This window comes from Colossoma macropomum, unplaced genomic scaffold (assembly GCF_904425465.1).
Source record: "Colossoma macropomum unplaced genomic scaffold, Colossoma_macropomum, whole genome shotgun sequence".
In the NCBI taxonomy this organism is placed as follows: domain Eukaryota; kingdom Metazoa; phylum Chordata; class Actinopteri; order Characiformes; family Serrasalmidae; genus Colossoma; species Colossoma macropomum.
In genome coordinates, this window is record NW_023494808.1 from 10,117,608 (window position 1) to 10,132,042 (window position 14,435).

General features: G+C 37.6%; 1 protein-coding gene across 1 annotated transcript in view; it reads right to left on the reverse strand.

Moving 5' to 3' along the window:
* myo15ab (myosin XVAb) overlaps positions 1-14,435 on the reverse strand; it is an 87,352-nt gene that overhangs the window by 50,637 nt on the left and 22,280 nt on the right. Inside the window, exons 18-27 of the mRNA XM_036557268.1 lie at positions 13,167-13,225; positions 11,497-11,620; positions 10,754-10,849; positions 8,621-8,752; positions 6,877-7,002; positions 5,040-5,117; positions 4,015-4,169; positions 1,873-1,918; positions 1,631-1,755; positions 1,402-1,519 (exon numbers count right to left, since the gene is read on the reverse strand). Of these exons, the coding sequence (XP_036413161.1) occupies positions 1,402-1,519; positions 1,631-1,755; positions 1,873-1,918; positions 4,015-4,169; positions 5,040-5,117; positions 6,877-7,002; positions 8,621-8,752; positions 10,754-10,849; positions 11,497-11,620; positions 13,167-13,225 (1,059 nt within the window). The remainder of the gene's footprint in view (positions 1-1,401; positions 1,520-1,630; positions 1,756-1,872; positions 1,919-4,014; positions 4,170-5,039; positions 5,118-6,876; positions 7,003-8,620; positions 8,753-10,753; positions 10,850-11,496; positions 11,621-13,166; positions 13,226-14,435) is intronic.

Genomic DNA, 14,435 nt, shown 5'->3' on the forward strand with positions numbered 1-14,435 from the left:
TGCAGAGAAACAGATGGACTACAGTCTGTAACTGTAGAACTACAAAGTGCACCTATATAGTAAGTGGAGCTGATAAAATGGACAATGAGCATAGAAACAAGGATGTAATGTTATGCCTGATCGGTGTAGTCTGTGACTTGAAAATCACAAATAATTGCAATCATAAATCACAAGTAGTTTTAATAATGCACAAAAACACTGTTAAGACCATCCTATACAAATTATTGAGAAGGTAATTAACTACCTTGAGATTTTATCACTGTATAATTGGCAACATTACATTTCTAAAGGTTCTAGGTAGCATCAAGTGACTAATTTAACTAGCGTAATTAGTCTAAAAGTGCTAAACAAGCTTTCAATAACACAAGAGCTTAATTTATCCACGCTGTTGTTAAAATAGGTTGAAACTAACTTAAATATTCTAAGCTTTCACGTTCTTATCTACCAAATGAAATTTAAATGATCTTTACTTCAGAATATAGGAAACTGACAAACTGACGTATTGAATACTTGTTTGGCATTTTTTAGCCTCTGATTAATTATGACTAAAACTGTACTTCAGAATATGGAACCTATCTTGAAGTATTAGTCAGTGTATCAAAGCAATAAACTCCAGGAGTCACCTGATGTTACGTGAATTTACAGGTGATTAATTCATGCTTGCTAACTTGCATAACAAGGTATTAATAAAGTATTTTTTAATAATGAATAATGTAATTATTGGGGATTTACACTTGATTATGTGCTAAGATGGTTCATAATGCATGAAGCTTAATGCACATTGAACGAACCATTGTGAAGTGTCCAATTTAGGCTTTTGTGAACAAATAATGTGTCACTGTATTTCTCCATGATATAATGGCTTCTGTTCACATGAGCCCTCGCAGTATTGACTCTAGTATTGTACTAGACCTTGTGCAGGTACACCGGCACGTCAACTTTACTGGTATTTGTGATTAAACTTAACAGCCTCCCATTTAATTACTTTTAAATTCCCAGGTAAAAGTGCATATGTGAAAGGAGCTACACAGTGGTCCCCCAAAAGTATTTGGACACTTTAATCATTAACCATTGGTAAACATTAATGAGGATTTTTCCAGGTTACTTCAATGATATTTGTTTCAGAGAAAAACACGTCAAACTGATGGTGTGGAGAAAGAACACTGCAAAGCACTGAGGTGGAAATGTCAAAGTCTGGTCTGTTTTCCTTACAGTGGTGTATAAAGACCAAAATCTGAAACACAGCCGCCATACTTTTGGAAGATTTCATTGCCAAGAAGAAAATTACAGTCTTGGAATGCTCTGTTTAAGATAACTTAAACGCCATCATTTCACGCATCACGTATGTCACAAATGTCCAAATACTTTTGGAGCCACTGTACCAACTCAGATAACACTCACCTTGGACACGCCCACTTGATAATCCCCCTTATTGATTGGACAGAGCTTCGTCAACATAAGGACACAGTTATCTCCGTCTGGAGGCGGCGCTTTCTTCAGCCCTAGCAGTGCTTTATACCTATGAGTCAGTCATAAAAAGCCTTTAGAGCAGCAATTCTACACAATCCAACAGCGTGACGCCATGTAAAGGCAACACGCTGTGACTGAAATAGCTCTGCTGTGGGTTTACCTGTCTAAGAACTTATGGAAAGGCACTCTGACTGGATATCCTTCCTTTCGAATGTGGATGGCGTCCATGATTCCAGAATATCTGAGCTGGTTCGCCACCAAGTCAGGCTCAAATAGACCTGGTTCCTGAAATAAGATTACAGTGCAAAACTTGCATTCAGTCCCGACTGTTTCTTCCAACACACTCGGCTTTAAGGACAGGATTCAAACAACTGAGTAATAAACTGAGTAAACGGCATGTACCTTATTATTATTTGGCTTTATGCAGCGAACAAAAAACGGGTTACACCTAGAAGAGAAGAGATAAGGAACGTTACAAGCAATATACTCTTAATTTTCAGGCCGAATAACAGCAAAATAATGCTTAATCTTTAATTTAAAATAATAATTTGGCCATTTTGTCTTTACCCCATTTGTAATAAATTAGCGAAGACATGTTTGGTACCTTTGTTTCTTTAGTTTAGCACTGGAGCCATGAAGCAAAAGAAGAATCTTCTACCCTACCAAGTATCACTGTTCCTGCCTAAATCATCACACCTACACTGAGTTGTTAAGTACAGACAAAATTCAGGGTTCAAGCCAACTAGACAACTGGTACTACTGTTTTTACCAATGTAAGTACTTTCATCCTTTTAATATAAAATGACATACAGTGTCAGACACCACAGAAACAAGTATACCTGAGATTGCTGAACAACTCAGTGTTATGCGTTTGTGTGGTCTCGCTAGGGCAGATGTGATGTCATAACGAAAATACACATCTAGGGACACTTGTACAACTTTTAGACCTGGACTGCGGCACTAGCTAAGGACACGGCGTCTCTAAAGCCTGCCCCCAAATTTTGAGATCTGGAGTACGATCGATAACACAAGCAAAACAAACTAGTTAGTATTGTTAATCGCCAATGGTTTCCATCTAGTCAATCAAGTTGAACGATTTAACTGTCCAAAAACACGTCAAGTTGTTGTGTTTGTTAAAACGATAAAGCCGTGCTGCAGCCCTCAACTCAACCAAACACCTTCACTCACAAAACATGAATGTCTTAAAATCCAGCACCCAATCACCTCAAATCCTTTATATTAATATCACTTACCATTGCCAAAAATAGTTATACTGCTGAACTGGATGGACTAATGGAATAAAGCATTGGCTTAACCTCCTCATGGATCACTCCAACTCAGAAAGACTCACAGCAAATTTAAAAAAAACAAACAAAACCATTCATGGAAACAAAGGTCACAATTTTTACAATATATTGAGAGCTGATTTGGGAGAGGGTGGTGTTTGGAGGGGAGTTGGGTGGTTGTGGTACCATATCACCTTATATTTGTATGATCATCAATAAACAATGAGTTGTGACATTAATAGTGAAATGAAAAAGAAAAAATTTTAGGTCTCCTGAAAAAGGGGGGGTAGTGGTGTGGTTAAGTTTTAGCCATTTTATTATTTCAACATGAGTCTGAAAACCCACAGTTTATTAAATTTATAGCGAAAACTACCAAACCATATCAAGAACAAAGTTGGCTTCTGATAGGGGACACGTTTCTGAGCATGTTTATTTTATCCAGATTAAGAACGAACGGCAGGGAGCGTGATTTAGGACATTATCTACAGTACTGAAACAGGTTACTTGAGAAAGCTGCCGCGGATGTGGATTAAGAGGATCTTAACCAGCCTCAGACAGTGTGCTGGTGTTGTAGAATAGTGCCCCCCTCCCCCAATGATAGCTTCCTCAATTGGCGATATACCACAAGTCTACAAGCTATCATGAAACACTGTTTCCTGCCTTCATGCCTTCTGTTAGGAAAGTTTTACATTAATATTATTCTATTACTTGTTAGCTACATTAGCCTCGCAGCTTTAGTGCAAAACTAAAGAAGCAAACATCAAACAACAAATAAATCTCAGCTGATCGACGGGGTAAGATGGAATTTTTGCTGAACTGCTGCTTTAAAGTCAAAATCAGAGATTTTCTATGGACTGTCTATGTCCACGCACATCATCTCAGATGTCTCACGTTGCTAGTGATGTGAAATAGGCTTGTGCTTGCTTGATTGCTTGACGAAGCTCTATCCAATCAAAAATTGATTATCAGATTATCAAGTGGGTGTGTCCAAGGTGAGTGTTATAGGAGTTGGTACAGTGGCCCCAAAAAGTATTTGAACATTTGTGATGTACGTAAAATCATTTCTGACTGCATTTGCTTCCAATAATTTGATGCTATCAAAATGTTTTTTAACGAGTAACAATAACCATTGATAATATTGCTAAAAGTAACACTTAATTCATTAAGTACTATTACAGAAAAAAGTAGGACTATACATAAATTTCATTTTGTGTGATACGTGTGTCAGTATTTGTGTATGCATCTGTGTGTGTGTGACCTTTCCATCTTGTCCAGGAGCTCCTGTAGAGAGTGCTGGAACTTGGCAGCAACGGTGGAGGGCTGATATCGCCGGGTCACTGTGCTGTCCCTCCTCATTCCCCCTTTCTGCTGGTTCAGCATCTCAGCATGCTTTATGAAGAGATTGGAGATCATCTGGACACAAACACACAGTTGAACCAAAGCCTTAAATAAATGCAAATACTGTTATGTGCAAAAGTCAGAGACCACCCTTCATTTACTTAATTTCCAATTAAAATGGGAATTTGTTCAGGAGATATTTCTGAGATTAGATATAAGATAACCTACTTGCAGAATAACGAAAAAACAGGAGTATGTAAAACTGTAGAATTGAAAAACTTATCAGCCACCTGGAAGACCTGGTAAACACCAAAACTGCCCCCATCAGATAAACAGCGCTTAAAGCTTTCATCTGTGAGAGAGAGGAGAAAATCAAGCTGCTGCAGATCTGAAAACATCCACAGGTGTTTCTGTCCATCCTTCCACTGTGAGAAGACGACTCAGCGCTGTGGGTCTGAAAGGATGTGTAGCGGTCAAGAAGAACCTCACTGAGAAAAGGAGACGGACACATCAAACAAAGCAGCTGAACAATGGACTGACCACCCCAGAGTCCAGACCCCAACATCACTGAATGTGTTTGGGATTATTTGGATCACAAGAAGCAGAAAAAGCAAGCAACTTCTAAGACTGAACTTTGGAGGTGTGAAAAAGTATCCCTGCAGATTTCTTTTAAAAAATTAATGTCCTGAATGAATGGAAGCTGTTATAAAGGCAAAGAGTGAACATATTATACTGGGAAATGTGATGTTACATTTAGTTGTTAAGGCTTCTGTGTAATTTTCGGTTAAATATATGTTATATGCCTTTTTCTATAGTTGTAAAATTAATATATTTCACTTGATGGCTGTTTTACCTGGAAATGAAACAAATGAAAGGTGGTCTCTGACTTGCACAGCAATGTGAATACCTTCTGTATGTTCTGCACACATACTGACGAACACTCACCCTGTTGTGGCTCTGAACGAACAGGTCCAGGACCTCTTGCCGAACCTGATCATAATTCTTATCCAGAAACTTGTGGACCTAAGAAACAACAGCTCATTCATTCAGGCCCCCTAAACAGTACATATCAACTCTAATTAACTAACTAACTAACTATTCACACAAACAAGTACCACTGATTTAGTTGGTGCACAACCTTTTAATAAATTCATAAGAGTAGCACAAGCAAAATGTATTTTATAAATAATTAATTCCTCCATGTAAATGGATATAATACTCTTCTCATCGAGCATCTGGCTTCACTGTACATCTTTGGCCCAACCCCATTTCTTATGTTTACCCCTACACCTTGTTTCGAGTGTCTCCTTGCCCCTTGGAACTGAGTCACAAAAAGTAGTGGTTGAAATCCTCCCTATGAAATGGGACCCTCAAATAAAAAGAGCATTACTTCATTAACAGCTACTAGTGCTGCTCTGTAGGCGACCCTGCCAGTCTGCAGTGACAGCAGAGGAAGTTCAGCAACCTCACTGCTGGGCTTTAGTTACATTTAGGGCATCACATGATTTCAAAGAGGAGGGGGGGCAATTATTTATTATCGCCCACTGCTAATTCTTCAGAGAAAGCTGAATGTAACTGGTGCACCATTTAAGATGGAAAGGGAAATTTAGCTAGCTAGCAACCGAGATATCAGCTACTACTAGATACTACTAGATTTTTTATGCTTGTTAAGAAGAAAACTTCCATAATACATTGAAACGACATTAAACTAAGATAATACAGCGATTATTGTAATTTTTAAAAATTTACACATTCGCAAGTTTCTTTGGTCGCTTGTTCAGCCATCTTGGTGGTTTTTATTTATTTTTCTCATAACACTCTGTTTGGAGGGTCATGTAGCCCTAACACTTCGCCCTCCCACTCTATCCCAGCAAGAATCGGGACACCCTACCCCCTAGACGTGAACACACAAAACGGAAGGCTAAGGGCTAAGTGTTAGAAGAGAGGGGTGAAAAGGGATTGGGCCTTTGAGTCCAGACTACTTACACCTTAGCTATAATGAAGAGTTACAAGCCAACATGAATCAGAAACTGGTATTAGGGAGGATGTCTTCACCAGCTGAGTGTTTTCACAGGACGATAGGTGGGGCGGTGGGAGGTGGAGATAAAAGGTGGCATTTTTGGTTAATATTATTTTTCCCCGCCCACTGCTGCACAGTCACGTAGCCAAATCTAAGATGTTGTAGAGTTCCTTACATTTAATGGAATATTATATGAAACGAAGAATTTTGTCTTTAAAATGATATGACGAATCGTGCTAAATATGATCAGGTACATGAACTACGAAGGTAAAAAAATTCACATTGCCTTTAAGAATGGTCTTTTGTGTTTTTAAGGTCTTTTTAGGTGCCTTTTCATGTGAAATTTGCTGATTGTCAGTGATTAAAAACATAAATATGTGAGTTCATAATGATTTATTTCCATACATTCCTTACACACTGAAAATGTAAGACAACTTGCTGCATAGCAAACTACTATATCGCTGTTGTCAGAAGAAAACCTCATATCTCCAAAATGGTAACTTTACAGGAGAAGGAAAAAACATACCTTACTTTTAATGTAAGTCAATGGAACCAGACTTTTTTCCAAGTTATTTTGGGCCCTTTTTTTGGTCCATTCATCATGAAATTTGCACACAATGTAAAGGACAACAGACATTTTCAAATCATGTCAAAAACTGAAAAACGACGAAACTGGAGATACAAGGTTTACTTCTGACAGCAGTGATATGCATGTTGTACCTAAGAGTGCGGCAGTATGTGGTGTTGTGTTATTGTCTGTACCTGGTAAGTCACTCGGCCTGCGTAGTGCTTCACAGTGAACTCTGGCAGTGGCATTTTTGGCCTGGAGTAGAGGGGATTGTTGCCATGGTGATAGTGGCACTTCTGAAGGAAGGTGTGGTCAGTGGCCTGGCAGAAATAAGACATACAAAAGTCAAAATGATACCAGTCAGAAGTTTGGGGGCACCAATATATACACTTTTACCTACAGACATTCTGTGATATTGAGGGGGACAATCATAGGTTTGGTTTCTCCAGTCTTTGCTGTTTTTTTAAGCAAAAATAAGTCAATGTATCCTCTACAGAGAACAAATGTCTTTTTAATGCACAATTACTGTTTATTTGTTGAATTTAACATATTGAAAAAAGATTCTGATGTGTAACACTCAGCAAATAAACAGAAATGATGCAGTATTTGAAATAGAAGAAAAAATTAAATAACTTTAAATGACTTAAGTGACTTGTCTTCTCAGTATTTTGACTTAAGTACTTAAAGGACTCTTTTTCCTGTGATTTTGACTTTTTTGGTTTAATTTTTTAAAAAAAGAGTTACTACTCTTTGACGAGTATACATATTTTATGATGTTTATGACGTTCTCCTAACATTAAGGCAATATTTTGAGAAAACGATTATTTTGATTATTTATTAAAAAAACAATAAATTATTATTATATGATTATTTTGAGTTCTGTCATTCAAAAATGTGAGAAGTCAACTCTAAGCCAAAATATGACATGCATATCATGTCTGCTTTTTCACCTGGTGGATACAAACATCCATTTTATTTGACAAGTGTCTCTGAGTAAGTCTTATTTCCTTGTTTCTCTCTAGGCTCCTCCCTTTATCATGATGTTCACCTTTGTTTTGTTCGTAATGCTGCCCTGTAATGAGTTTTCTCAGCTCTTTAGTCTATGTGTTTTGCTTTGCTTCGTGTTTTGCTGTGTTAGTTCAGTTCTATGTTTTCCAGGTTTGTGTCTTTCTTTCTTTATTGTCTCATGGACGTGTTAACTTTTATTTATTTATTTATTTATTTATTTATTTTCATTTCGTTTCATTTTATTTTACTTCATTTCATTTTATTTCATTTAATACAACTGACTTGCACATTTATCCTCATCAGCTCCTTTTTTACACCAGCTGAAGCAGTTTTTGCTGCTATACAGTTGCATGCTAAAGTTAGAACACCCCCAGTGAAATGAGTGAAAATAAGTAAAATGATCAATTTTAATATGGCATTTTTTGCACATTTTAGTGCACAGTTTCTATTTAAACATACTTTACCGCAATTTTTGCACAGGTCACATTTTACTTTATTCCCAAATTATTTTTTTTAATGTAGCAAATAAACAGTCATTGTCTTTTCACTTATAAAATTAGCAAAACATGGATTTTGACCAATCTTTTTTTTTCATATGACTGATATGCTATTTGTTTTTTTAGATTAACTGTTTAAATATTTACTGATTCATTTTATTTTTCTCAAAACAAATCTTATCGTTCTTTAATATGTTAAACTGCTGCAAACTGACAAAGAAAACATGCTTATTCATTTTTTTTTTTTTTTTTAAAAAGTAGGTGTCCATAAACATTCAATAGACAGTGTACATCAACCACAGACATGCGACTGGAGTGAGATTCCCTCTTTAAATGCAAGTGACAAACATTTTATGTATACTTAAATACACCTAAATACACATCCAGGCCTACAGATGATTTAGTTTAGTGGTAAAGAGGGTAAAGATATTACCTGAGGAAAGCTACTTTGGTCGTCGAGAATGCGGAATATCCCATGAGGCTTCGCAGCAATGAGGTCTATACACGCCTGGTTGTCAGTGAAAGACAATTCCCTCCATCCGATCTGCTCTCGTACATACTCCTCCTACACAGGCAGAGCGTATACGAGCGTAAAGTGAGTGAATGTGAGGGAGGACATTTAAGAGACACCTTCATTTCCAACTGGGTCAACTCTTTAATACGACTGGGACGAGTTGTCAAGGTTTAAATAATAAAAAAGGGTACTTGTTTGTCTGATTTCCACACACAATACTTTTAAAATGTTTTCCTGTCCTTACAAAGTGACTAAGAACTCACTTATAACATAAGCCAATGAGCAGTTGCTGAATTCCATGAAAAACACATTTTTGTCAGTTCTGCAGAAAAGCCATTTGCTAATTAAGGCTTAAATTTCTATAATTTGTTCTTTTAGAGGGAAATCTTGTGGCCATTTGTTTCCAACATAGTCTTCAGAGGCTCCGGCCTGATCGCCACAGATACTTAGCCCCTTTCCACAGTGGCCATAAAATGCCATTGCTGCCTGTTTGAGGTCCCTCAGCTAAAATATACATATTTGTTCTTCAGTAATGCTGGTGGAATATAGTTTGACGGAAATGTTTATGATTCACAAAACCATAAGTGTACTGGGTTTGTACATTTATAGGTGAATAAGGAGTTACAACATTTACAGAAGTGGCTTTATCATGTTTAAATGCCATTTTGTACTCCTCTCCTTTCACCCCCATTGCTCGCTAGCAGCTCAATACAGAGTCAAAATACATTACACACACAAGCTCAGCAGTGTCCTGTTTAATCTGATCAGAGGGGAACCCTTTGGGCCTTGTAGGTCTTTAGAGAAGGCTTTAAACTCTGCAACTATTACAGTACTACGTTTATTTCATTGAGCAGTTTTTTAAATGGAAACAAAAGGGTTACATTCTTCAAATGCAGAGCAGAAAACTGACCAATCAGAAATAGTTTATCTCAATGGTGTCTAGATAAATATAGCTAAGCGAGCTCTCCTACTGGTCAGGGCTTCAGGAGCTGAAGAGAAGTCCTAACATGTTAGATTAACGATCAGCAAAATCACGAACTGACAGAGGAATCAACCAACCACGTTTTTCTTTCCAATAGCCGGGATCAAAAAAGGTCACTCTAGGCCTTCTGGAAGTTCTAGATACGCCACTTTATGACAATATGAGCACCAGCCTAATCAGTGGGTTCTTAGAAACGGAAAAGAACAGTGAAAAAGTCACTATGAAACCGCTACAAGGTATATGCTAATATTTCTACTGCAAACTTCAATTAAACCAAGAAATGTTTTTTAGGAGCTTCAAACATCTCACAGACAAAACGTCCATGTGTATCGCTGTTAGCTTAGTGTTAACAAAGTTCTAGGATCCCACAGGGATGCTAGCAAAATTTAGCATTATCAGAGAGGTGGGTTTCTACTGAACTTTTGACATTTATGGCTCAAATTGAAGGCCTAGAGCTAATAGTCACATTAATGTAGAAAATATTTCAGCTTGCAGAATGGCCACTAGAGGGCCTGCAGAAAGAAGTTAAAAGCAAAAGTGACCAAAACTGACTTTTTCCTCGGTTGTTTCAATGTATGACCATTGGATAAAACTTAATGAACAAGGCTTTGCTAAGATATTCTCTCATGTCTGCTAAGGTATTCTCTCATGTATGTAGTGTTAACCCCTTAAAAGGCCTTGGCAGGCCAAAGTTTTATCACACACTTCTATAGCCTAAGAACAGCTCAACCAGTTTGCATTGAAGTCCCTGTAGTTACTGAATAATAAGCCTTAGTATGTAAACAGCCTGGATTTTAAGGGGTTTAACAACTGAAATGGTTAGGATTTTATGTCATATAGTCACATAATTCAAACGTTTGAGTAGCTTGCCCTTGGCTTGTTTTATAAGTGAGTTTTAAGTTTTTGTGAGAATTGAAATTACCGCCTGACCATGCAACACACATGCAACATTAGGTTGAAAAACACTGGAACACTCTTTTAGGTAGCATCGTAAAAGGTGTTAGACGTGACCAGGCAGTTTAAGGCATTAACGTTTACATTAAACTGCTGTGAGAGTAGGTGGCCCTCACCTGTTCCTGCTTTAGGATGATTTTTGTGAAGAAGTATTGGAGCGTCTCGTTGGCGTAGTTGATGCAAAGCTGCTCAAAGCTGTTAAATGTTAACTCCTGAAAAATACAAACACAGAGTCGCTCGTAAAAAGAGCTGAATGCGAGCTGAGTTTAGGCTCCCCTGGTCAAATGACACATTTTGTGAAATTAAGTTAATACGTCCTCTACCTAACACACTCCTGCATATTTTAATGCACAGTAACAATTTATTTGCTGCATTTACCATATTAGTGGGAAAAAAAACCATAAAATGTGGTCTGTGCAAAGTTATGGCACTTTTTATATTTTAATTTTATATATCGCTGCTGTCAGAACAAAACCTTGTGTCTCCAAAACGGTAACTTTACAGGACAAGGAAAAAACACACTTTACTCTTGATGTAAGTCAATGGAACCAGGATTTTTTCCAAGTCATTTTGGGCCGTTTATTTTGGTCCATTCATCATGAAATTTACACACAATGTAAAGAACATTTTCAAATTATGTCAAAACTGAAAAACTTTTCAGTTTTCTTCCAACAGCAACGATATGTTAATAAGAAATTGTGCAATACGATTTGCAGAAAAATTCAATAACTGTGTTCTCTGTAGAGGATGTGTTAACCTATTTTCACTTAGACCATTTGATGTATCCAAATGTTTGAGTATGACTGTATATCTCTGTAAGACAGTGTGTATTTGCATGTGAATGAATGCGCTCATGTACCTCAAACCCATATATATCCAATATGGATATGGATAGCGCCTCATTCCTGGGGTAAACACGACCATTGATCCGCTCCGTTAGCCAACAAAAGAGCAAGGAATAGAGGATCTTGGCAACAGCATCTCTATGGCAGGAGACAACAAAAAAGGGTCAATAAAAAGCCATTAACTACTACGGCTACTCATTATTAATGCATTAGGTCAAATCATTATTGGTGGTAGTGCCTCATGGATGTGTATCTTTGTGTGGCTGTATTTTGGCTTGAGTGTTTATTGGAACCCTCTACCTCATAGCTCCACCTTCCTGGTCTACACTTAGGGACTGTAGCCCCTCTTTTTCCATTCAAAACTTGTTTAAGCCATCCTCTAGCCCGTTCATTGGTCTTCAGTTTTTGTCCACACAGCCGCTGATGTTTGGTTATTTTTGTGTGTTTTTTCACTGATGTGCGTAAAACAACAGCTGATGGATGGTATGAATGGGTTGGCAGGGCTAAGCCCTCCACTTCCACCCATTCAAAAGGCGTCGTAATAAGGTTTTATTTTTGGCATCCACATTGACTGACTTGCTGCTAAAAATGCCTGATTATTTTGGGCTTCTGTGGGATCGAGAACAATAGTGCTACCAATAAGTTGTGAGAAATACGCAATTTGGCTAAGATGGGTCTGATTTAGTACTGTGCAAATGTACTGTGTATTGCGCTGTAAAGCTGAGAAATTATATTTAAAAAGTTGGACTTTGTTAAAAAAACTCAAATATGATAATTAATACATATAATATCAATACAATAACGCCATTTAACGGATTAAATGTAGTGAACTGCACAATACATCCGTTATCCACTAGGGGTAATAAATCTGCAATGGCCAGTTTCGCCTTCCCACACCTTGAAGTCAGTACTTGTTGGGGTCAGGTTCTAAAATCTGATTGGCCGAGACATTAAGACATGCTCAAATCCATTATAAAACATTGCATGTAATTTTGTTTAAACTGAGAGTCAAAATGTGAGCACGGCAGAAACTTTTATTTATAAGAAGCAAGTATTTATCTGTATTCCACCACTGCAATAATGCTATTTTCTATTAGTACCTTTAGGGGATTTGCAGTATTATGTTAGCACCAAGCTAAAGGGTTGTGCTATAGCTGCTGTACACTGACACTTCAAACTTAATATATACTTTTTTCACTTTGTATTTGGCCGTTTTACATAGTTATTCAGCAATTATTTGAACTTATATCTTGTCACATTCTGTTTATGTTGTAGTTGATTAAAAGAGCAATTTCACATATGGAATTATTGTTATTGTCAGCTTTCTATAGGAATAGAAGGTAATTCCACGTCAACATTTAGACGCTTAGGTGAAACCATCAGCTTGCAAGTCGGCTCATTTCATTGCTTCATTGCCGTTAGATGGGAAAAATCTCTCAAATGTGAAGGTACAGTGCATGAGCTATAGACAGCTGTTATTTATTTTTTTTTACTTCCATCCAATATTATGCCTAGCCATCACCAGAAACTGACCAGTGACGAATGAAGTAGAAGGGAATGATTAACTGTAGCAACAGATGGGACAGTCTGTAATTGTACACCCATATGGTGAACCTACAAGGTAGGTGGAGCTTTTTAAATGGCCAGTGAGTGGTAGAAGTGGGTGGTGAATATATGCGCTAACCTGGCATCCACAGCACTCTCTACAGTCAAAGGAGTATATATTTTCTCTTTCATCGCCTCCTGCATATGAATATATCAAAACCAAATGATTAGCAGGCATTTAAAACAACCAATCAATTTCAGTGTCAGTAACACAAAGCAGAAAAAAATGAGCAAATCTTGGAAAATATTTTTCAAATTATGCTCCTAGAAATACAGTTAAAACTAGAACAAGAGGTTGGTAAGAATCAAGGGTAGCATTTTTTATTTACAGCTTAAGAAGGCAACCCAAACCCAGAAGTTAGGGATTGGCCTGGATTACATATCAGCCATGCGCACGCACACACAGAGCATGTGGAACTGATACAGGTTTAGGTGACAGTTGATTCAGACTGATAGAGGTGTAAACCCAAAACTTGTGGCCTCTGGATAGCCGAGCTTTATTTATTAAATGAGCAAGATGGTCAGCGTGACACATGCATGTGTGCATCTCACTGTTAGATATATAAAGATTACAAGTAACACCACATTTCACTGTGATTTACTGAATATTAAAGTCAGAGGGTGAACTGTAAGCCATAAAATCTAGCATGATCTATACAGTGTGGAAAAAGTATTTCTTCTATTTCTGTTTCTGTTTTCTTGCGTAAACAGAAAATACAGTTTTTAAATGATCATTTCATTTATTGAAGGAAAAAGGTGATCCTGGTTCTCTGTAAAAAAAATAACTGCCCCTTAGTTACTCAATGAACAAACTGACCAAATTTAGTTGATAACTAGGGTTATTGAAACTAGACACACCCAGGCGTGCTTACTGCTAGACTTGCTGAACCTTTTCAGCAAAGAGGCTAAAAGGTCTCCACAAGCAGCACACTATGCATTCATTAAAAGAAATTCTGAAGAAGTGTTATTGAAATATGACTGCCTGGAAAAGGCTACCAAACCATTTCTGGTACTCTGGGACTCCAGTGAACCACAGTGAAAGCCATTATCTACAAATGGAGAAAACGTAGAACAGTGGGGAATCTTCCCAGAAGTGGCCAGCCTACCAAAACTCCTCTAAGAGCACATCGATGACTCATCCACAATTCACAAAAGAACCCAGAGGAACATCTAACGAGCTGCAGGCCTCGCTCACCTCAGATAAAGACAGCGTTCATGTCCCCACCATTAGAAAGAGACTGGGCAAAAACTGTTTGCATGCGAGAGCTGCAAAAGGAAAACCACTGCTAACCAAGAGTTTGGTCTCATATTTGCCAAAAGACACCATGATAATCCTCAAGTCTTCTGG